This window comes from Elephas maximus, chromosome 10 (genome assembly GCF_024166365.1).
Source record: "Elephas maximus indicus isolate mEleMax1 chromosome 10, mEleMax1 primary haplotype, whole genome shotgun sequence".
Taxonomy (NCBI): domain Eukaryota; kingdom Metazoa; phylum Chordata; class Mammalia; order Proboscidea; family Elephantidae; genus Elephas; species Elephas maximus.
Genome location: NC_064828.1, coordinates 102,082,928 through 102,105,254, shown reverse-complemented (window position 1 = coordinate 102,105,254; position 22,327 = coordinate 102,082,928). Strand labels below are relative to the sequence as shown.

Sequence of the window (22,327 nt, the reverse complement as noted above, 5' to 3'; positions counted from 1 at the left end):
AGAGAGAAATAAATTCAAGAAATTGCTCTAGGCCACTTTCCAGCTTTAAGTAGAATTTTGAATTAATATTTCTCACCAATAAGATTATTTCTTTTGTTCTTTTAACTGTTATTGTCATGGCTTGTTTCAACTTTTGTTTTTGGTTTCACCCAGAATTTTCAACATTAGACTAATGCTAGACTTGAAGCAGAAAACAAGATTTCATATGTACAGCCAGAGTGCAACCGTAACACATGGTAATACGTTATTCCGTGTGTTCTGTCTTTCAGTGTCAAATTCTGGAACAGCGGTTAGAACAAGGAATGGTATTCACAGAATATGAAAGAATTCTTAAAAAACGGCTAGTCGATGGGGAGTGCTCGACAGCACGGCTCCCTGAAAATGCAGAAAGAAATCGATTCCAAGATGTCCTTCCTTATGACGATGCCAGAGTGGAGTTGGTCCCGACTAAAGAAAACAATACTGGTTACATCAATGCATCACATATTAAGGTGAGAGGAACATGTAGAGTGATAAAAGGCATGTGCAGTTTTGAGCTAAGTTACAAGAAGGGTAAGAATCGTATTCCTGTCTTGTTCTAAAAGCACCCTAGTTTTGAACCATTGTGACAAGCTCTATATTTAAGCTGGGAAATCCTGCACCAGGGCAGGTGCCATAGCTACTTTCTGCACGTGGGAAACGACTGCTCCCACGTCGTGTGCCAGGACAGAGGGATCGCTTACTTGCCTGGGTTTAGAAAGTTGTCTTTCTAAACCTGGAGACCTCTGTTCTGGCTCATAAGTTCTCTCATGAGCAGCTGAATTGCTAGTTCGTGTTTCTCATCATAGACTTACATGCATTTTTACGTAGCGAAAGCGTCTGGGTGTTGGATCGTGTTCACAAAAGCTGTTATTTACGAAGCTGCCATCTGTTCTCTCTGCAGACTACCTATAAGTCATTTTTTAAAACGTCATTTGTGTGTAGAAGAAGCAGTCCTTTCCTAGAAACAGTAAAATGCCATTTAATTGGGGTAAAGTTAGAGCCATTAGGATGGAAAAAGTAATGATTCACAGCAAGTGGGTAAATGAAGCTGGGTGCTCTCTCCTCTTCCATCAGTCTACCCTTTGTTGCTGCTGGCTAGAGACTCAATTCTTTATTTTGTGTAGGAGAGACATCGTTACCGTGAGTGAGCATCTGGTCAGGTGGTGTTTTCTTTTCTCACGTTTTCTTTAGGTTGCAAGTACTATTTTGGTAAGAGAGCAGTTTGACACTTGAGACTTCTAAAAGCCATATCAGCCTGCCTATGAATGTCGGTACCCCTCGATGGTTTTTGGGAATGTATGCTCATACTATTTTGTTTTTTAATATAGACATAATTTATTGAAAAACAGCTTTTTAAAAAATAACGCATCCCTATGTCTCTCGTGACTGAACGGTAGTAGCTCTAACTTGATGTTTCAGAGTCTTAAGGAGCAGCTGAAGAATAATGGGAAAAGCGTGAGCTTCAGAATGGGGTGGATCTGAGTTGCCTCCTCCGTCTACCACCCACCAGCTGAGCCACCGCAGTTTACTTAATTCTAAATAAGTGATGGCGCCTGTCCTCCAGGCTGCCTTTTAGACCCTTCCTTCCTAGTTCTTGTTCTGTGTTGTAACCCTGGTACCCGTCATGGTGCCTGCCTCTTCCCGTGCCCCCTGAGTGGGTGCAGAGCCTTGACGGGGGGAGGGTTGTGGGGGGGGTCTGGTTTTACATCCATTGGACACTCGGAAAACACTGTAGTTACTAAATACTGGTGGGGCTGAGATTTACCCCAGGTCTCCTGACTACAAGTCCAGACTGTTCTCAGGGATGTGGAATCTTAAGTGGAAAACTTAATATTATTGTGGCAGTGATCTTGACTCAGAAGGTCGCAGGTGAGACTACCTTAAGTAGGAGGGTTTTTTTTTCTAGGAACTGGATATTTAACTTAGGTTTTGGCTTAATTGTTAATACTTTTTTTCAATGTGTTTAACTAGTATTTTGTGAGGTGAAATTATGTTTGAAATTTGGGGTACTGTGATGTTGGTATTATTTTTAATTTATTTATTTAAAAACTACCACCATAGCAGCAGCTGTAACAACTGTTTATTGAGTTCTTATTATGTGCAGCGCACTTAACCCATTACTGATGTCTTTATAAACTAATGTACGGTGAACTCACACGCTGTCTCTGTGACCTTGGGCAATTGGCTGAGCCTCTCTGGATCAGCTCACTTTTGTTGGTAGTATCCACCCAGAGGTGCCTCGGAAGTAAGGCCTGATGATCTGCTCCCGAAAGGTCACAACTTTGGAAACCTCATGGAGCAGTTCTGCCCTGCACACATGGGGTTGCCATGAGTCAAAATTGACTCAATGGCAACTAACAACATATCTATTTTTACCTTTTCTAATTCCAGGTCTCTATCAGTGGAATCGAGTGGGATTATATTGCCACGCAGGGACCATTACAGAATACATGTCAGGATTTTTGGCAGATGGTGTGGGAACAGGGAATTGCCATTATAGCAATGGTGACAGCAGAAGAGGTAAGTACTCGTTTTTCTTCGTGAAGTGTCTCAGCCTCAGAAGGATGGTTTATGTTAATCACATAGAGTCCTGACCTTTCAAGGATAGGATTTCATTTCTAGATTTCAGACATGCTGTCTGTGTGTACTTGTCTTTTAAGGAGGGTGGAAGAGAGAAGAGCTTCAGGTATTGGCCACGACTTGGTTCCAGGCACAACACCGTCACCTATGGCAGGTTTAAGATCACCACCCGATTCCGCACAGATTCTGGCTGCTATGCCACCACAGGCTTGAAGATGAAACACCTTCTCACAGGGCAGGAGAGGACAGTGTGGCATCTCCAGTACACAGATTGGCCTGAGCATGGCTGTCCGGAGGACCTCAAGGGATTTTTATGTAAGTGTCTGAGTTCCCAGGACAGCCTCCTCTGGAGCTGGTAAGTCAGTGGCAGAGAGGGGGACTTAAGTTTCTCAATTATTTCTTAATTTATGTTGTCTTGTATAAGCTTTGGACTTAATTTTAAAGACCACAAATGTTTTGGGGAGGCTTAAGAGAAGACTTTTTGAAAAGTATAATTTGGTAGTAAGTAGGGTGATATAACTGACGCTCAGAGAGTCTCTACTGCATTTCTTTTGGACGTGAGAATGTGGAAGCCCAGTCAGTGACTTGCCCAAGACCACACACTCTCAGCTAGTAATCGGGGTTGACTAAGAGGCACCCTGAGCTCTTGATCTGGAGTCTTCTCAATCACTGGAGATAATCTGAAGATTGAGTTATCATTTTGATAGGCCTTAATCCCTCTGTATTTTTCTGTTTTATTGATTTTCACAGCATACCTTGAAGAGATCCAGTCTGTTCGACGTCATACAAATAGTACAAGTGAACCAAAAAGCCCCAACCCTCCATTACTGGTCCATTGCAGTGCTGGAGTGGGAAGGACTGGAGTCGTCATTTTGTCAGAAATAATGATTGCCTGTCTGGAACACAATGAGGTGATTATTTTTTATGTTAAGCCCCACCCTTTTTGCTGAGGGCAGAAGGAGGGTGGGAACAAGCTGGGAAGGAGGGGGATGTAGTGGCCTGATAGTTCTTTTTGAATAAAGTTCCTTGGACTTGGAGGCCTCAAGTGTTATTAGGTACTCCTGACTCCGCCAGGCGCTCCCTGGAACTCTGTGGGGCAGTTTCTACCTTGTCCTATAGGGTCGCTATGAGTTGGAATCGACTCCACGGCACTGGGTTCTGACCAAAGGCCATGTCTCCTTGGAGATTCACAATACTTATTAGCATATTAAAGACTCTGAGAACTCATACAGGTTGTTGTTAGGTGCCATCGTGTCCTGGTGGTGCAAATGGTTAAGCACTCAACTGCTAACCGAAAGGTTGGTGGTTCAAACCCACCCAAGACCTGGTGATCTGCTCCCATAAAGATTACAGCCAGGAAAACCCTTTAGGGGCAGTTCTACTCTGTCACATGGGGTTGCTATGAATACAGTAAATAAAGCTGTTTAATTTTGTTTTACCCGGTGTTTGTCAAATTTGACCTCAGAACCCCTTTTTCCCTGAAACACCTCGTTACATTTCAAGGACAGTAGTGCTGGTCAGAGCCCTGTGTGGGGACTGCTGAGCTAGATACCAATAGCACTTACCACACTGCATTTTTGTGAAAGCTGGGTACTTGGCGAGATGTGGTAATTCATATCTAACGAGACACAGTCAGTGAGCTACGGCCAGGGGACGGTGAAGAAACAGACCTTCAGGGACAGTCTAGTTGTAGTGAAAACTAATCAGAAGTAGGCTGTTGTGGTTTTTTATTGTAGAAGATGCTAGTGTAGTTATAAGCCTGTCTGTCTCCTGACCGGGCTTCTGCTAGGACACTATCCTCCCACCCCCGTCCCCCCGGGGGAGCGCGTGGCCTTCATTGCCCTTCTCGCCCTCCAGGTGCTGGATATCCCAAGAGTGCTGGACGTTCTGAGGCAGCAGAGGATGATGATGGTGCAGACCCTGTGCCAGTACACCTTCGTATACAGAGTTCTCATTCAGTTCCTGAAAAGCTCGAGGCTCATATAAGCTCCCACAGCTTCTTACGGGGACCCAATCATGTGAAGCGTTTACAGCTAAAAAAAAAAAGTGCTTGCCTAACTCGTACTTTCTCCTTGACACTTGAGTCACGCAGAGCAGTACATCGGGACAGAGACGGTACGGCATGGGTGGCAGAGCACGGAGGGAAATATGCAAAGCACAAGGGGGGATTTGAACTCGGGAAAGGTGCTGACGAAGAGGGCACGGCCCTGCTCCGCTCTGTCGGGTTTGCAGTACTTGCACGCATCTTGGAAGTTGTGTCTTCTAGACAATTCTCTATCTTACTGAAGCTGCGCTGGGCAGTTCTGGCAATCATTAAGGCGTGTAGATTTTAAAGCTAGTTTTTGATAATGGAATTTTATTTTATGACTAAAATATTGAGGGGGTTTAGCAAGAAACTGAACTTTCCACGAGGATGACCCACAGTGATGAGTGGTTCCTGTGTAACTTTGTATTTAAAACCTTATTACTATCTTTTGTTATTTTAAAAAAAAACCTTGGGTACTTATGGTTTAGTTATCAAGCCCAGAACTATAAAGAGAATCTGAAGGTGTTATTTTGAAACATAGAAAGCATTTTTTATATTCAGAAAATTTTTTATCCTAAAAATTCTATATATTTGTACCTTCTGTATTTTCCAAGGAAGAGCTCAACTCATTAAGACACTGAAATGAGTCAGTTAATGTAAGGAAAAGTTGGGAACGAGGACACATTATTTAAAATGTAAAAAGAATAATCATATTCACTATTTTTTCAGTATTATTCATAAACCTGAATGAGTTTTGTTGGTTGAAAATGAAGTAAAAAAACAACTGTATATGATGGTTTTAAGCACTTTTTTTTTTTGTTCAAAGCAATAAATTTGAGCTTTTATATATGTGCTGTTTTGTAGGTGAACTGTATCAATGATAACGATGGACATTGTTTCAGAAGAGTGTTTTGGAAGAGATAAGGACTCAGCGTATGTAGGAGGGCTAGGATGAGAGTACGTGCGGGGTGCGGGTAGACGCAGGGGCCTCTGCGGTTACAGACACACAGTGTTATCTATACTCAGACTGCGAGGCTGGGAGGGAGAGTGGAGGCCCAGTGTGGGGGCTGAGCCTCCAGAGCTATCCCCAGGAAATTCAGGGCCTGTCACGCTTGGGGACTTACTCTATTTCCTTGGGATTCTTTGACCTAAACCTTTATTCTTTTTTCACAGATGAAGTCAGGTTTATATTATCATTCAAAGAAACCTTGAAAAGGCTTTATTTTCTTTTGGTTGAAAGAAGGAAATCATTAGTAATAGTTTTATCTTCTTTTCTCAAAACCACAGCCCAAACTTGTTGGGCCATCAGAGATTGCTGTGGTATTCAAGAGGTACTTGAATTTTAGCTCTTTAATCCCCTAAATTTACCCAGAGGTTAATTTTAGCTGTTTAGTCTGCTCACCCCCCAACCCACCACCCATCCAAAGCTCACCCATCCCGTGTAGGCATATCCCAATGGACAGAGCTGGGTTGAACTAAAAGGGGAGAGTGTCGCCTTTGGCCCAGGCCTGGATGGCCTGATACAGTTGGAGTGGAGTAGGCAAGGACTAATTGGTACATTTGGCTGAGCACCGTCTACTTTTTTCCTTCTTCTAAGGCTGCTTCTCCACGGTGTACAGCTTCCAAAATGTAGAATCTTGGGCGATTTCCCCAAACTACAATATTCTAGGGATGGTTCTGATTCCCGTGCTAACTCCTGAAGCAGGTTTATTCACTATTATGACCACTGCGTGTGTGCTGTTAGTCATGAGACGGCGTCTCGCGTTTCCTGCTCTCTCTGCAGGTCAGCCTAACTCTGAGTTACCCAGAGACCAACCACTTCAGAGAAAAGTTCAGAAGATGTTAATGGAAGTGAATGCTGAAAGTAGGCATGTGTTTCACTTAGGGGCAAAATGTTAATTTTAAATCCAAAGTTGTTATTTAAAAAGTTCAGTTTAAAGAAAAATAGACCTGATTGGTGATATTCAGAAAGAGCTCCCCAGAAGAATGGAATAAAAGTTTGTATGCTAACCTCTCTCACCTCCACAGTGTACAAAGGACAGGGATGTTTCTAAGACTCTGATGGCACATTTTTTTAAAGAAGTGTGTTTCTGTCGGGTTTAAACATTTTGAAGTGCCCTGTTGACAAGAACATATTGTAAAAGGAAAATCTAATTAAAGAGTAATGTATGATCTATTTGTCTTCCCTCTGTAATAATTTGATTCTAAGTAAATTTCTTATGAGGGCAAAATTATACTGTTCAAATCTGTTACTCTTAAAATCTTGCATGTTTGACAGCTAAGAGCCATGTGATTTTTTGTCCCTTTTGAATTTTAAGCTTTTAATTCGTTAGTGAATACGTAAGCATTCTGAATAAAAATAAATCTACATTATTAGACTTTTAAATAATGTGATTTTCAAGAGCAAACGTAGAACATTGAGTTTTTGTAGGCTTACCATGTCTGAACTGAGGCTGTGATTGTCTACCAGTCATACACAATGCTTCATTTATTCATGCCTTTTAGTTCCTTGGTATTAATTTTATATAAAAATTTCCAAAAATTAGATTTCACAAAAATTAGATTATAAACCATATTTTTCACTTACCAGTTTTGGTCATCTCTGGCATCATAGTTTTTCTAATTAGTGGGGGCTTTTTGATGACATTCTAGTTGATAGTTTTGAGCAAAGAAAATTCCCATTTTAGAATATCATTTGGAATGTTAATTGCAATCATTATTAATTATTTTCTTCTGTAACATCTACTGTGAAGCGCTCAGAAAGCTTTAGAATTTAGCCCTCTTAAGTCCCTTTGGCGGAAACCCTGGTAGCATAGTGGTTAAGTCCTACAGCTGCTAACTAAAAGGTTGGCAGTTTGAATCCACCAGGCGCTCCTTGAAAACTACTGTGCTCTATAGGGTTGCTATGAGTTGGAATCGACTCGACAGCAGTGGGTTGTTTTTGTTTTTGTTTTTGTTTTAAGACCCTTTGGCAGGATTAATACAAGGACCTATGCTTCCTTAAAACTTCCAGAAAGAGCGAGGTCTGGCCAGAAGCACAAACAGAGAGTGCTGTGGAGCAGGACTGAGTCATAAGAGCCTGGCATGGCCACTTTCTCTGTGAATACTGCATCATCAGAAGAGAACAGTAATTTCAAATGGGTTAATATGTTAAATGTTCACAATACTGAGAAACCTGGAGGTCAGCCACATCTTACCAAGAGCAAGTTTATTCTTTGAGATTTCCATGAACGAGTGGAAACAAGAATGACTGTTTTTTTAAAGTTTTTTAAAAACCAGACTTTTTATAGGAACTCTTAGATTTAAATTTAGGGGAATTTGCTTCCCACTAAGAAGATTTCATGCAGAACAAAATGAAAATATCCCTTTCTAGTTTAAAGTTTAAAAAAAAATAAATAAATTGGAGACTTTTTTGAGCTGAGGAATAGACATTTTAAAAACAGAGGAATACATTAGGAATTTGCTGGGGAAACATTTCTCAAAAGCCCATGAGTTTTTCAAATTCTGTGGATAAGGCTCCCTTTACCTAGTATCTATACCATTACTGGAAACGCTGGCGGCATAGTGGTTAAGAGGTTGGCTACTAAACAAGGTCAGCAGTTTGAAACCACCAGGTGCTCCTTGGAAACCCTATGGGGGAAGTTCTACTCTGTCCTAAAGGGTTGCTATAAGTCAGAATCGACTTGACAGCAATGGGCTTGGCTTGGGTTTTTATACCATTACTCGTAGAGAAATGAGAAATCAGAATATCCAGTTGTTTAAAGTTTATATGTGTTGGGTGTAGGTGGATAGAGAGAGGATTTTCGGAAACATTGGAAGGGGCCCTTGGATTGTCAAAGTGGCGTAATTTTAGGTACATTACAAGCAGTTCACAAGTAACAATTATGCTTTGAAGGTTCGGTTGTAAGTTGAATTTTTGAGATAATAATGTTTTCCCTTGCAAATAATGCTGTAAATGGGTTTCAAATTCTTGGCTTGTTCCCTAAAGCTTATTTAAACCTAGGGGACCTGAAGTGTAAACAGTGGTGCAGAACCAAACTGCCAAGAGTCTGTGTGCCAAAAACACATATACAGCATTTCTCCCTACTGCACCCTGGTGGTGGGTCAGTGCATCTGCCAGGCAAGGGGCAGAGACTGCAGATAACTGCAGATAGGTCAGTGTTTCCCTCGAGAACGCCACATAAGTGAATATCCCAGCATCTGTTACAGAAGCTTGAGTGGAGCCTGTGGGGTAAGGGACAGGATGGGAGATAGGAAGTGAACAGGATGCTGCCTGTGTGAGGTGGAGGAGGGAAAATGGCAAAAACAAACAAAAAACCCTGTGTTTCCTGTTGCCACTTACATATCCTTCCTTGGGATGTCACTGGCATGAAATGGGAAGTAAGGGATGGGCAAGAAGGAAGTTCAGGGTCTCAGCACCCAGCTGAGGGAGCCGTAGTTCCAAGACAAAGACTCTGAGGTAAAGGCTGTGTCTAATAACATGCGTGTAAAATAAGGTCCACGTGTGTGACATGTATCCAAAAATGTTGAAATTATCCATGTATGCTTGCAAAATTAACTTAGTTTTCAAAAATTTGGAGTAAAAATTTTTCTAATATTTTGATGGGTTAAGAGGTAGTAACCACATATTTTAAATTATGCTTTAATATTATAAATTGGTACAAGTGGATAACAAGAAAGGAATAATTGTGTTGGAACTAGCTGTAGAACTTCTAACCCGATAGCTGATACAATCCAAATTTCTGAAAATTACTTATTATTAGATAAGTAATTTGATCATTACTACTTGCCGTCCATTAAATGACTGTGTTGTCATATAAAAGTTTAAAAATCTAAAACCCCTTGGCTTTGAACATGTAATTTGGTTTCCCTGTGCTGGCTATGATAGCACAGATGTAGCACTATTCCAGGGTAAGAAATCGGCAGTTTTTACTGAACTGGTAGGTAGTTTTTAAACTATGCAAAAAGATGACCTTATTTCAGTTGTCAAATGTGTATACTACTGAAATGTAAGTGTGCATGTATGCTTTAAATTCCCAGTCTACAACCTGGGGAAACAAACATCTACAGTATTTACACTCTGGAGTAACTCTATACAGCCAAAGAAATTCAGAAGGTTGGCTAATTATCTGGGTTAACCAGAACGTGAATCTATCCAGGCCTCAAGGTTTTGGGTAGGTTGAAGAGTCTAGTACAGGCTTAGTGATAACTAGCTTTTTGTTTCCATCAGCTCATTGTTGAGCAGAGAAAAAGTGAATAAACGATTGAGGACTATGAGCATAGTCCCTCCTCTTTCCTAAGAGTGCACATATCACAGGCCAGGCTGCTTCCCCAAATGCCAAGAGAGTGTCCACATTTCCTTGCCCTGGAAGTTTATTAGAAATCATTTGAAATTAATGGACCATTGAATGGTACATAAATCTTTTACTTACTTTACGGTAATATTTATTAAAATGTAATTTAATATTAGAATTAAGTGTCCCAAAAGGATCTAATGGTTTTGTGGTTTTAACTGGAACAATGTATCAGTACAATGGTAGTTCAGTTCAACAAATAGCCTGAAAAAAACCAAATACTCTCCAGAAGTGACAAACTTGTTTCCAGAACACATTTAAAAGAAACAAGATTAAAAATAATACAAAACTCTTGAATCAATGTGAGTCAAACAAAAGTGTCAATTAGGCTTTTAGATCATGCAGCTTTGACTAGCGTGCCCATTTTAAAGACATCTATTATGGGAGCTGTTCTTCTCAAATGATGTTGAATAAAAAATGGAAAGAAAAAAATCAATCATAAAACACTAATTTGCAGTTGTTTTTGAAAAAATTTTTGTTAATGTTATCAATTTAGACACATGAGATTTTTTCAATTCGGTATGAAAGCTAAGCTTAACTTCTTAAGGTAAAATCGATCTATTACACATTTATTAGTATCCTCAATTTCTACCCAACACACCGAAAATGGGAAAAAGTAAAAATACTTGTTACCGTATCAAACCTTTTTCAAAACTTGGATATATAGTCAAGCCTTGCTCAAAAGATTGATTAGCATTGGGCCATTAGGATATATTTTTGGTTTTTACTTTGTTCTCAGCTAATTTTCTACATTAGCATACAAAATACTTGGATTTTTATCAGGCACATGTTAGATAAGTAAATATTTTCCTGTGAAAAACACTTCAATGTTTTCCTCTTTTGTGCTATTAATAGGGGGAAATATTCTAATTTATAAAAGCTTTTTAGTTCAAATGAAAGAATTATATGATAACAAATCAGAAATGTGTTGTATAACCTGGTTAAAAACAGAAGCAATTAAAATGCCACCCATAGTAAATTTGGCAAAACACATTTTAAGCATCTAGATAGCAAGTCTTATTTAAATAAAAATTCCAACGTGTTGATATGATTTTAAAAGCCCTAACAAACTGAAAACCAAATTTGGAGAAAATTTACACAAAATACTTTCTTAAAAAGCTGCCCTGTAATTTAAGCAATGCAGTGGAAATTCCACCCTTTTGAAATGGTAGTATAGTTGTCTAGTAGTATTTTCCAGTTTAAAAGGGAGTTTTGTGCGACTGGTGATCAAGAATGTAAAAATGTATAATCAGAAGAGCTTGATTCTTCTTAAGTGTAATTGGTTTGTAAAAGTGTGTACGTTTAATGGGCAAAAAAGTTTGAAGGACTGAATATCTGTGAAATGAATATATTATAGTCTATCTTTGCCATGAAAATAAATATTTGAAGCAAGATATGACTTGTGTGAAAATAATAGTGTATTTTAAGCTGCCTTTTTTTTTTTACCGTAGATCCTACTGCATAGAGATAAATGTAGTCCTGATTTTTCCACTAGATTATTTAAAATAATGTACTAGATAATAGCCTTGTTTTAGCAGTTGCCAATCTGTCATCACACATCTCCCCAGTAATTAGTTACTCAGAACTTCCCTTGCCAACATGGCCATCTTCATTAAGCAGGATATTTGTGGGCCAGTTAATATATCTGAATAATAAATATTTGTTGATATATTTCCCAACGATATCAACAGAGCAGATTAAAGTGGAACAAACCAGGCTTTAGAGACTTGGGAAGTAGCTTCGTGGCCATGGGCAGGTTATTTAACTTACTTGGTTTCTTTATCCGTCAAATGGCAATTACCTACTCATACGTAGGGCTCTTAAGAGGATTAAATAAGACGGCAAATAAAGCACAATGTCTACTATCCAGTGAAGCTCAAAATTCTGATTTTTCCCCTTTATTAAAAAAATAAAATAACCTGTAGCTGTCAAGTCGAGTCTGACTCATAGGACAGAGTAGAACTGCCCCATAGTTCCAAGGCTGGAATCTCTATGGAAGCAGACTGCTACATCTTGCTCCCTCAGAGCAGCTGATGGGTTCGAACCTCTGACTTTTTGGTTAGCAGCTGAGTGCTTAACCACTGTGCCACCATGGCTCCTTTCTCCTTTGTTATGTAATCTTAATTGTAAGTTTTACTTAGTGACACTATCTTAATAAGAATCTGTGTTTGGGTCATACTTGAATATATTTTTTTTTTTCAATTGGATGTATAGCATTTTAGTACCTGGGTCTATAAAATGATTAAACTGGCTGACATAACCAAACCATGTGTATCTAAGGAGAGACAAGAGGGTTTCCGATTTAGCCAGAAAAAAAAATTTTTTAAGCAAATAACACTGAAGGGAGCAAACGGGTCAAGGATGATGAGCAGGTGAAACCATGACCAGAACTGGCTTCCTGGCTGTCTGAAGGACCTTCAAAGGCAGAGAGAAGATGATGCCGTGGACACAGAGAGCTTCCACCTCTGGTACGCACGTGGAGAACACACCACCACGTGCAAAGGAGCCTCCCCACACTCTGGCAAATGACTGGGTACCCGATACATCGATTCATCACAGAGGACAGACTCACCTGGCACCGAGTGTTCAGGAGAGCAGCAGATCCTTCTAAGTGAAGGTTCTGATTTAACTGACTTTCTGAAACGCAGAATTTCAGGTAGCAGAAAGATGGCAACAAAGAGCAGTCTTGGTTTAAAAAGTCCGTTTGGTATTTTCAAGCTAATCACACACAAGACGCTAGTATGTTTTTCAAGTATAAAGAGTAGCAATGTAGCAGAAAAAAATTTTTTTAGTTTTTTTCTCCAAAAGTGTCAGATATACCAGTCAGCCAGTAAATACTTACTTTTAATGTTCTTCTCCCTGTCAAGATACTAATGAACACTTTGATTTGTGAAAGGCTAACACAATGATGCATACAACTTGATCCCTTTCTTTTGGGTGAATTAGAACTATGCCATTTTAAATCACTTAATAGGTAAGTATGTTAAACTCTTCAGGTGGGCTGTCTTTAAGAGAAAATTCTACTTGTCACAATGGAAAAGAAAACACCATTTGAGAGTACACTATTTTAATTTTAAATAATAGTACATGATGATTTTAATATTCAGGAGGCATTTTAGAAATGAACTATCCAATAAAGACATGTTCTAACATTTTATCTAGTATTTGAGTTGAAGGACTTCTGTGTCCATTATTCCCTTTAACCATCACCACAGCTCTTTGGTATACGCCATTTCACCTTCACAGGTAAAGACAGCAGGCCGAGAATGAAGTTACTGGTTCAAGATCACATACCAGCAGAGCACCCAGACTCCGTTTTGGTTATCTTCACTACACCTCACAGGGCTGAAGGTTTTCACGTTCACAAAATCTAAACTCCATTTTGTTGGCTAACTGACCTGGCTGTCCAGTACAATGTTGACTAGAATTGGCAAAGTGGACATCCTTGTACCTGATCTTAAGAAGAAAAGCCCTCCGTCTTCACCATTAAGTATGTTAGCTATGGGTTTTTCATAGATGTTTGTCAGGCGGAGGAAGTTCCTTTCTCTTCAGACTTTGTTCAGTGTTTTTGTCATGGAGTTGGATTTTGTCAAATGCTTTTCCTGCATTCATTGAGATGACCATGTAGTTTTTCTCCTTCATTTATATGGATTATTACTTTTTTTTTCGGACGTAAAATCACGCCTGTATTGCTGCTCATGGTGTATAATTTCTTCAATATATTGCTGGATTTGGTTTGCTAGTATTTTGTTGAGGATTGCATCTATGTTCAAAAGAGGTATTCAGCTGGAGTTTTCTTGTGATAGCTTTTGTTTTTGTATCAAGCCTCATAGAATGAGGTAGGAAGTGGTCTCTTTTCCATTATTGAAAAGTTTGTGAATAGTTGCTATTTTTCTTAAATGTTTGGTATTAATTTTTCTTTAAATGTTTGGTAGAATTCACCAGTGAAGCCATCTTTGATGTTTAATACACATCTCAATTTGGGATTCAGAAGGAATTCTCATTACATAGTCAAACTATGGAAACCCTGGTGGTGGAGTGGTTAAGAGCTACGCCTGTTAACCAAAAGGTTGGCAGTTCAAATCCACCAGATGCTCCTTGGAAACCCTATGGGGCAGTTCTGCTCTGTCCTATAGGGTCGTTATAAGTCGGAATTGACTTGATGACAATGGGGTTAGTTTTTTTTTTTTTTTGGTTTTAGTCAAACTATAATATATACTATATTAAGAACTATAATAGGTACTAAAATGTTTAACCTGGAACCCATTATTGTTTAGGCAATTTTTTGGGGGTTAATGATATTTACAATTGTGGTATGCTGAATAATGCCCCCCTCCCCGGGTGTTTACATCCTAATCCCCCGAGTGTGTGACTATGTTACTTCATATGGCAAAAGGGGCTGTGCAGATGTGACTAAGGATCTTGAGATGAGATGATCCTGGATTATCCAGGTGGCCCAATATAATCACAGGGATCCTCCTAAGAGGGAGGCGGAGGGTCAGAGTGAGAGGAGATGCAACTATGAAACAGGTAAGTGTGAGGGGAGAGAGGTGAAGAGAGATAGTTGAAGATGGTACACAGCTGGCCTTGAAGATGAAGCGGCCATGAAGGAAGGAATGCTGGCAGCCTCTAGAAACTGAGAGAGGCAAGGAAACAGATTCTCCCTTACAACTTCCAAAAGGCACGCAGCCCTAGCAACACCTTGATTTTAGAACTTCTGACCTCCAGAGCTGCAAGGTAATAATGTGTGCTATTTTAAGCCAGTAAGTTTGTGGGAATTGGTATAGCAGCAACAGAAAACTAATACAACAGTATATTAGTCTCCTCTCAGGAAAAACTTGAAGCTTAGCTCGCCTTTTTTCAGGATATTATAAAACTAGATGAATATGGAAGTCTCCCATCCAGGACTGCTAGGTGTCTGCCTCAAAACTTGAATGTCGGCCCAAGACAGGATTCCTGAAGCAACAAGGTTGACCTTGGAACCAAATCAAAAAAGGTTCTTCCTCCTGGCCTTTGAATTAACACAGGGATTTGTTCCTCTGGGAAAAGCCATGATTGGTTTCATCTGGCTGCTTTTAAAAGGTCTGGAAAGAGTAATTTGTTAGGGTGTGTCTTCAGCTATCAATCACTGAAGTGTGAATCCATTTAGCCGACTGCTTTCCAGGATTACACTAGCACCTGAAGAGTTAGTAGTGTTGCTGTTTCTAGATGTAAATTATTTCAGTTACACTCAGTTTCTACATACCCTAAGAATTAAGCTAACTTTGACATATTAAAGCTGAAAGAAGTTTTTGGATCATCTAAACCCTTTTAAACCAGAGTGAAAGCCAATTAATTCACCTGGCAAATTACACAATTGCCCTGTAAAAGCTGCTCTGATCTTGTCTGACTGGCCCCCCTACTAAATCTAGAAGGGGAAAAAGATGACTTTTTAAAGTCAGGCTTTTGGGGAAGATTTTAATTTATACTTTATACCATTTAAAATGTGAGCAAATGAGGAAATTTTCATATACTTTAGCAAGTTGCTATATTTTCCCTTCTGCGCTAGGGAATTTGCACTTTGAGTGCAGAGAGACAGGAAATGTCTATCCCGTGTCTTCCCTATAACCTTGCTGTTAGCTAAGCCTCCCCTCAGGCTCTATCTCCTTCCCAGAATAAATGCATTTGTTCAGGCAGCCACTCTGTGCTAGGCACTGACTTGGGGGTCCGAAGAGAAAGAAAATCCTTCCTCTTCAGAAGCCCACAGTCTAAAGAGAAGACAAGTCAAGCAAAAAGCAATATTATGATTCATACTGTAGACGGGAAAGACCTCCGGCCCCAGAGAGTGGGACAGATGGAGGGGCAATCACTCAGAGCTCCCAGGAGGTGTTACATTTAGTCTGGGCTGTCAATGAGGCTTAAGGGCGGGGGCGGGGGCGGGGGGGAAGGCGGGAGGGAATGGTGTTCTGAGCAGACAGCATGGAGGCAGGGAAAGCAAACTAGGTGTCACAGGCACTTCAGATGCTTGGGAGAAGATGGGGCAGATTACCCAATAAGTAAGGGAAGCATGGTGCCTACCTTGCTTCCAGATCGTCGGTAGTGAACAATTTCACATGTTTTTACATCAAACTTCTGCTTCTAGGTATGGCTGGCATCTGTCTCCCAATCCACAGCACCTTCCTACAGAATCCAACCTCCTCAAATTTACACTTCCTGATGGGTGGATTTACCCGGTAAGCAAGGTAAGCACAGGCTTACTTACTTGCGCTTATTTACAGATTAGTAAGCGAGCCCAAGTAAATCTGTGCTTACTTTGCCTACTGGGTAATCCATCCCTGGAGAAGACAGCAAGAGATGAGCATTATAAAAAATGGAAGTGGTATGGACTTTTATCTTGTTAGCAAGTGGAGACTCTCAAAAGCTTTTTTAAAAAAGGGAGTGACGCAGCTAGCCTGTGCTCAGAGTTCTGACCCACAGAAACTGTGGGATAAATAATAAATGTGTGTTGTTTTAAGCTGCCACATTTGTGGTAATTTATTATGTAGCATGGAAAACTAATATAGAAATATAGAAAAAAAAGAAATGAAAGGGAATATTGAGTTCCTGGTCATCTGAGGTGTTTATTAACGAAGATCAAACATTCAAAGGACAGTCGTCAATGCTCATTTCCATGATTTTAAGAGTTGGCCCTTTCATGTCATGATTGTTGTCACCTGTGACCCTGGAGAACTGGGCAGACTGGGAAAATGGTGGGCTAAGACATGCTAATGCATCTGAAGTCTCAACCTCTTCAGTGTCACTATCAACTTCGATGACATCCACAGAGGTCTCCTGGTCTATTAAGCTGTCTGAAACACTTGGGTTTTTTTCATCCCATGTTGAAGGTTCAAGATTTGCTTCATCATTCACCTGCTGAATTGTAACTCCTTCTGAATACTTTTTTGTTTTAAAGATGGGCAGGAAAAAATCATTTGATGGAGAGAATATCTCGTTCTCATCTTTCTGTACAGACAATAACATATCCAAAGCTGTCTGGTATTCCTGATGTTCCTGTTGGATTGTTATTTCATGCTCTTTTTTAAAGTCATTTTGTTTTAAATTCTTAGTCTTTTCAAAATCAAGTAAAGTCAACATATCGGCATCATTTAGCTTTACTGAGGTTTGCTCGGATATACAGCCTAAGTTCACCTTCAGGACATGTAGCAGGTGGCGCATTTTTCTCTAGGATTAAGAAAAAGCAAACAATTAATTAAACTGGTAAGCTGAATTCCTTCTGTCTGCAGTGCTGCTAATCTCGGGAGGATTAATGCTCTCCCTTCTTCTCCCCCCAACCAGAAAAAAAAAAAAAAAAAAAAGAGCAAGTATAGAGAAAAATCTTAAATTTCTACATTAGAATTCTTCTAATGAAGTTTTAAGGAAAGACAAACCTCCTCCAAATGATGTTTGTTTTCTTTTATATGTCTCTCAAACAGTCGTTCTAAAAACCTACAAATTATAAGTAAAAGTGTTAATGTCTCAAAATGAGGCAATCAAATATAAAATAGCTACGCAATAATTAAAGTACTAAAGGTTGGAAAATATTTTTTAGATTAACCTTTTTCTTCCCAAACTAAAGACTTATCCTTTCCTGTTCTGTCACGTTCTCCAACTTGGCAGCCAGTATGTCTTCAACTAGGCATTTGCTTCAAGTTGCATAAGGAGGTTGCAAGTTTAAACGAGTATAAAAATTCTCACGCGAGTGCTTGTGCACGCATGTGCACACACACACACCAAAAACCTTTTTTCTCACACACACAAATACTAAAAGCCTCTCTCTCTCTTTGACATACACACACACCCCCTAAAAACCAAATCTGAAGATCCTCTTACAAAGTAAATAATTATTTTACAATGCTTCCTAAATTAGGAAACCCTGGTGGCATAGTGGTTAAGTGCTGTGGCTGCTAACCAAAAGGGTGGCAGTTCAAATCCACCAGAGACTCCTTGGAAACTATGGGGCAGTTCTACCCTGTCCTGTAGGGTCACTATAAGTCGGCAAGCGTTTAATGGGCTCCTAAATTATTCTTGAAAATAATTCCACTGATGGTAAAATTATGTAATAATGTAACCGCTCTCACTTATGAAGTACCATTAAGTGCTAGACATTCGTGGCAGACACATACTATTACACCTCTAATCCTTACCAGTGTTGGGATAGAAAGGAATTGTAAAAACCATCTGAAAGATGAAAAAGCGACATCTGTAAGGTGTTCATTTACTTTCTGCAAAGGTCGCAAGCCATTCAGAGAAATCAACCCAGATAGATGTATCCGGCTCCAGACAATTTATTCTTGCAACTAGACTATGCTTGTCTTTTTTATCACATGACTGGATCAACAGGCTTTGTGCAAAACAACTCATTTCCTTTGTTACTATTTGTTATCCTCAATTATCAGCCAATGTTACATTTAGTACTACTGAATTATCTAGCAATTTTTTAAAAGCCCAAGAATGTTTATTTTACCTTTTAAAGTTTTAGGATATTCACTCATAGACATTTTTCTATGCATATATATTTCTTTAACAAAACTGTTTTTGTAATCAAACAATATACTGTGAATATCTTACTATATCAGTAAATTCACTTCTACGACATCATTTTTAATAGACAAATAGCACTCACTCTTACAGATATGCTAGAGTTTATTCAGCACTCAGGTTGATTACTTTTTTCCTACTATAAAAAATGCTGCAATGAATAGCTTTATAACATTAAGAGAAAAAATTTTTAAAAATCAGCATAAATATATTATATTTTATTCAAACATTTGAAACCAACTTTTTTAAATGGAAGAAATAAATAGAATCATTGCCAAAAACTTAGGTCTTTTTGATATATCTTTTTATCCAAATAATGAAAAAGTCTGCTTTAATTAAAACAAAAAAAAAGTTTGACGTAGGGAATAGGAAGGATTCATTAGAAATGTCTGCACTTGGCATATTATAACAGAAAGCATACACTGTACATAATAGGGTCCTGTGCTATGTTATATATGTTTATTGTATAAAGTGAGGCCCAGGCCCAACGAATTTTAGATTCACAAATGTTCAAGCCATATACAGGGTCACACAGTTTGCTTAAGATATAAAATACCTGATCTGGCTTTACAAACTTTCCATTTCATTTACAGTGTACAAACCTAGCTTTTATGCAAGTAAGAAGTAAAAGTTTATTTTACTGGTCTGGTATAAACAAGAGCTTTAACAGTATTTAAATGAATAAAATCTCTTTTTTTTCTATAACTCTCCCAAACTGTGGACTTGCCTTAGAATAGGAATTAAACATTCTTTACATTTTGCTATCCATGACAAGAATATGATCACTCCCCTCTAAAAGCAATACGATTTTTCACTTCTTAATATGTGTGGAAGTAACTAAAAAATTAACACCATGCCAAGAGTACCTAATACATACTTCACCACCAAACACAATTTAAAAAAAATCTAACCTATTTGAGAAGAAACCAAGTTTCAAAATTTCATCTGTTATATCTTCAATGAAACTCAGATACAATAGTTCTTCTTCACTGTGAAAGCAAGGCAAAATATAGCATAAAATATTCTTTACTTATATCTGAAAACTACAAGAAACATGAGTATCTTAGAAATATCTTTACTGTTACAAATATACTTTTTATCTCCTTATATTAAGAGGAATATTATAAAACAAACATGTCTACCTTCTCAAATTATGCAAGAGTAAATATTAAAATAAGAAAATATTACCTAATAGGGTAAGATTTTATAGACGTTTACAACATGAATAGCAGTTAAAAAAAAAAAAAAAGTAAACAAAATGAGCGACCAAGGCCAAGAAGGCAATCAAATGTGATCCGTCTGAAGCAAACGTTCCTGACGGGTGTTGTGAATTTTACCAGGTCCTGCAAGCAGAGGCCAAGCTCCTCTGAGAGGCACTTTGGGGAGGGAGAAAAATGTCAACAGTGAAATCCTGTTTTGCTCCCAACAGAGCATCTTGTTTTAAGGCTGGGAAACTGATGGAAAAAATTTATTTTCTTTCTCAAAATGTTTGGAGAGAAGGAAAAAAGCTCCAATAGAAAAATTTATGTACGTTAACATAGTGGTAATTTTTAATTACTTGAACACACTTCTGTATTACATTATGTATGGGGCCCTGATGGCACACTGGTTAAAAGCTATGGCTGCTAACCAAAAGGTCAGCAGATCAAATGCACCAGCTGCTCCTTGGAAACTGCCTATGGGGCAGTTCTACTCTGTCCTGTAGGGTCGCTATGAGTCGGAACCGACTCGATGGCACCTAACAAAAACATGAGATCATTATTTTAGTATCTATTACAAGAAAATTAGTACATTATTATAAGTTTGTATTATCAGAAATTAGTGACTTAGTAGAAAATGTAATAGCAACTACTCAATTACTAAATATAAGGGGAAGAGTTAATAAGCAAGTAAGATAATGGAAGATTAAAATGTCATATAAAAAGTTACACTTTCAATATTCTTTGACGGTTACCAGAGTGGGGAGGGATGGAAGGAGGGAGGGAAAGGAGTTTTTACTCCTAAGATAGTAGATAAGGATTGTTTTAGGTGAAGGGAAAGACAACACACAGTTCAGGTGAGGTCAGCACAACTGGACTAAACTAAAAGCAAAGACGTTTCCTGAATAAACTGAATGCTTTGAAGGCCAGCGTAGCAGGGGCGGGGGTTTGGGGACCATGGTTTCAGGTGACATCTAAGACAATTAGCATAATAAAATCTATTAAGAAAACATTCTGCATCCCACTTTGTAGAGTGGCTTCTGGGGTCTTAAATACCAGCAAGCAGCCATCTAAGATGCATCAATGGGTCTCAACCCACCTGGAGCAAAGGAGAATGAAGAACACCAAAGACACAAGGTAATTATGAGCCCAAGAGAGATAAAGGGCCACATAAACCAGAGACTGCATCATCCTGAGACCAGAAGAACTAGATGGTAGCCGGCTACAACCGATGACTGCCCTGACAGGAGTGCAACGGAGAGCCCCTCAGGGAGCAGAAGAGCAGTGGGATGCAGACCCCAAATTCTCATAAAGAGACCAGACTTAATGGTCTGACTGAGACTAGGAGGGCCCTGGAGGTCATGATCCCCAGACTTTCTGTTAGCCCAAGACAGGAGCCATTCCCCAAGCCAACTCTTCAGACAGGGATTGGACTGGACTATGGGATAGAAAACGATTCTAGTGAAGAATGAGCTTCTTGGATCAAGTAGACACATGAGACTATGTTGGCATCTCCTGTCTGGAGGGGAGATGAGAGAGCAGAGGGGGTCAGAAGCTGGCCGAATAGACACGAAAATAGAGAGTGGAGGGAAGGAGTGTGCTGTCTCATTAGAGGGAGAGCAATTAGGGCTATACAGCAAGGTGTACAAAAATTTTTGTAGGAGAGACTGAAGTGGTTTGTAAACTTTCACTTAAAGCACCTTAAAAAAAAAAGTTACACTTTCAAATTGATTCCCAGGCTCTAATATTTAAGCAACACATTTGGGAATAAGTAAAACTTTATCAAATAGATGATTTTCTCTGGAAAAAAAAAAATTTCAGCTTAGGTAAAACATTATCACCTAGAAGTATAACATCTGCAGACATCTGGAGAAGTTAGAAACTTCTAGGAAGAGTATTCTGATCTACCAAAAGTCTGTATTTCTTCTTTATTACTTCATTATTTTTACTTGTAAAAGTAAAAAAAGGATAAAACCAAAACCAAACCAGTTGCTGTTGAGTCGATTCCAACTCGTGGCGACCCCGCACGTGCAGAGCAGAACTGCACCGTCAGGGTTTCAAGGCTGTGCCTTTTGGAAGCAGACTGCCAGGTCTTTATTCCAAGGTGTCTCTGGGTGGGTTCAAAATGTCCACCCAGGGGAATCGATTATAAAAAAAAAATAGCAGCTATTATTAACATAGGAACAAATTGCAACCAGGGATAAAAATGACACCACTGAAAATTATTTCAGAAAATTTCAGTCATTTTCTCAAATTTTGCAAGTATTAGGTGACTGATACTCCAAAGCTGGCCATAAGCAAAGCTCGTGTTCAATCCTCGCTTATTTGATAACGCTCTATGTGAGTCTTAATTCTTGTTTTCCATTAAGCAAAATGAAGAGGTAAAAATGATCTTACTCAGAGTGAATTTTTCTCCCTGAAGGTTGTAGGGAATACTTGGATATTGTCCTGGAAAGATAAATTAAAATATCTGAGCAAAATAATAGTTGGCATACAATAGTGTTTAGTAGCATTAAATGTTAATAATAATATTTCAGAATTTATTGAGCACTTTCATATCCATGATCTAATTTAATCTTCAAAACAACTTG

General features: G+C 39.0%; 2 protein-coding genes across 3 annotated transcripts in view; one reads left to right on the top strand and one right to left on the bottom strand.

Moving 5' to 3' along the window:
- The window catches only part of PTPN21 (protein tyrosine phosphatase non-receptor type 21), an 83,193-nt gene extending 71,804 nt beyond the window's left edge, over positions 1-11,389 (top strand). The window contains exons 14-18 of the mRNA XM_049897418.1: positions 270-491; positions 2,413-2,541; positions 2,682-2,916; positions 3,352-3,512; positions 4,459-11,389. Coding sequence (XP_049753375.1) covers positions 270-491; positions 2,413-2,541; positions 2,682-2,916; positions 3,352-3,512; positions 4,459-4,587 — 876 coding nt within the window. The 3' untranslated portion in view covers positions 4,588-11,389. The remainder of the gene's footprint in view (positions 1-269; positions 492-2,412; positions 2,542-2,681; positions 2,917-3,351; positions 3,513-4,458) is intronic.
- Positions 11,390-15,898: 4,509 nt separating this feature from the next.
- The window catches only part of SPATA7 (spermatogenesis associated 7), a 35,829-nt gene continuing 29,400 nt past the window's right edge, over positions 15,899-22,327 (bottom strand). The window contains exons 9-12 of one of the 2 annotated variants that reach the window (XM_049897419.1): positions 22,134-22,184; positions 19,449-19,526; positions 17,388-17,445; positions 15,899-17,181 (exon numbers count right to left, since the gene is read on the bottom strand). In XM_049897419.1, the coding sequence (XP_049753376.1) occupies positions 16,594-17,181; positions 17,388-17,445; positions 19,449-19,526; positions 22,134-22,184 (775 nt within the window). In that variant the 3' untranslated portion in view covers positions 15,899-16,593. The remainder of the gene's footprint in view (positions 17,182-17,387; positions 17,446-19,448; positions 19,527-22,133; positions 22,185-22,327) is intronic. The other variant, XM_049897420.1, reaches the window with a different exon arrangement.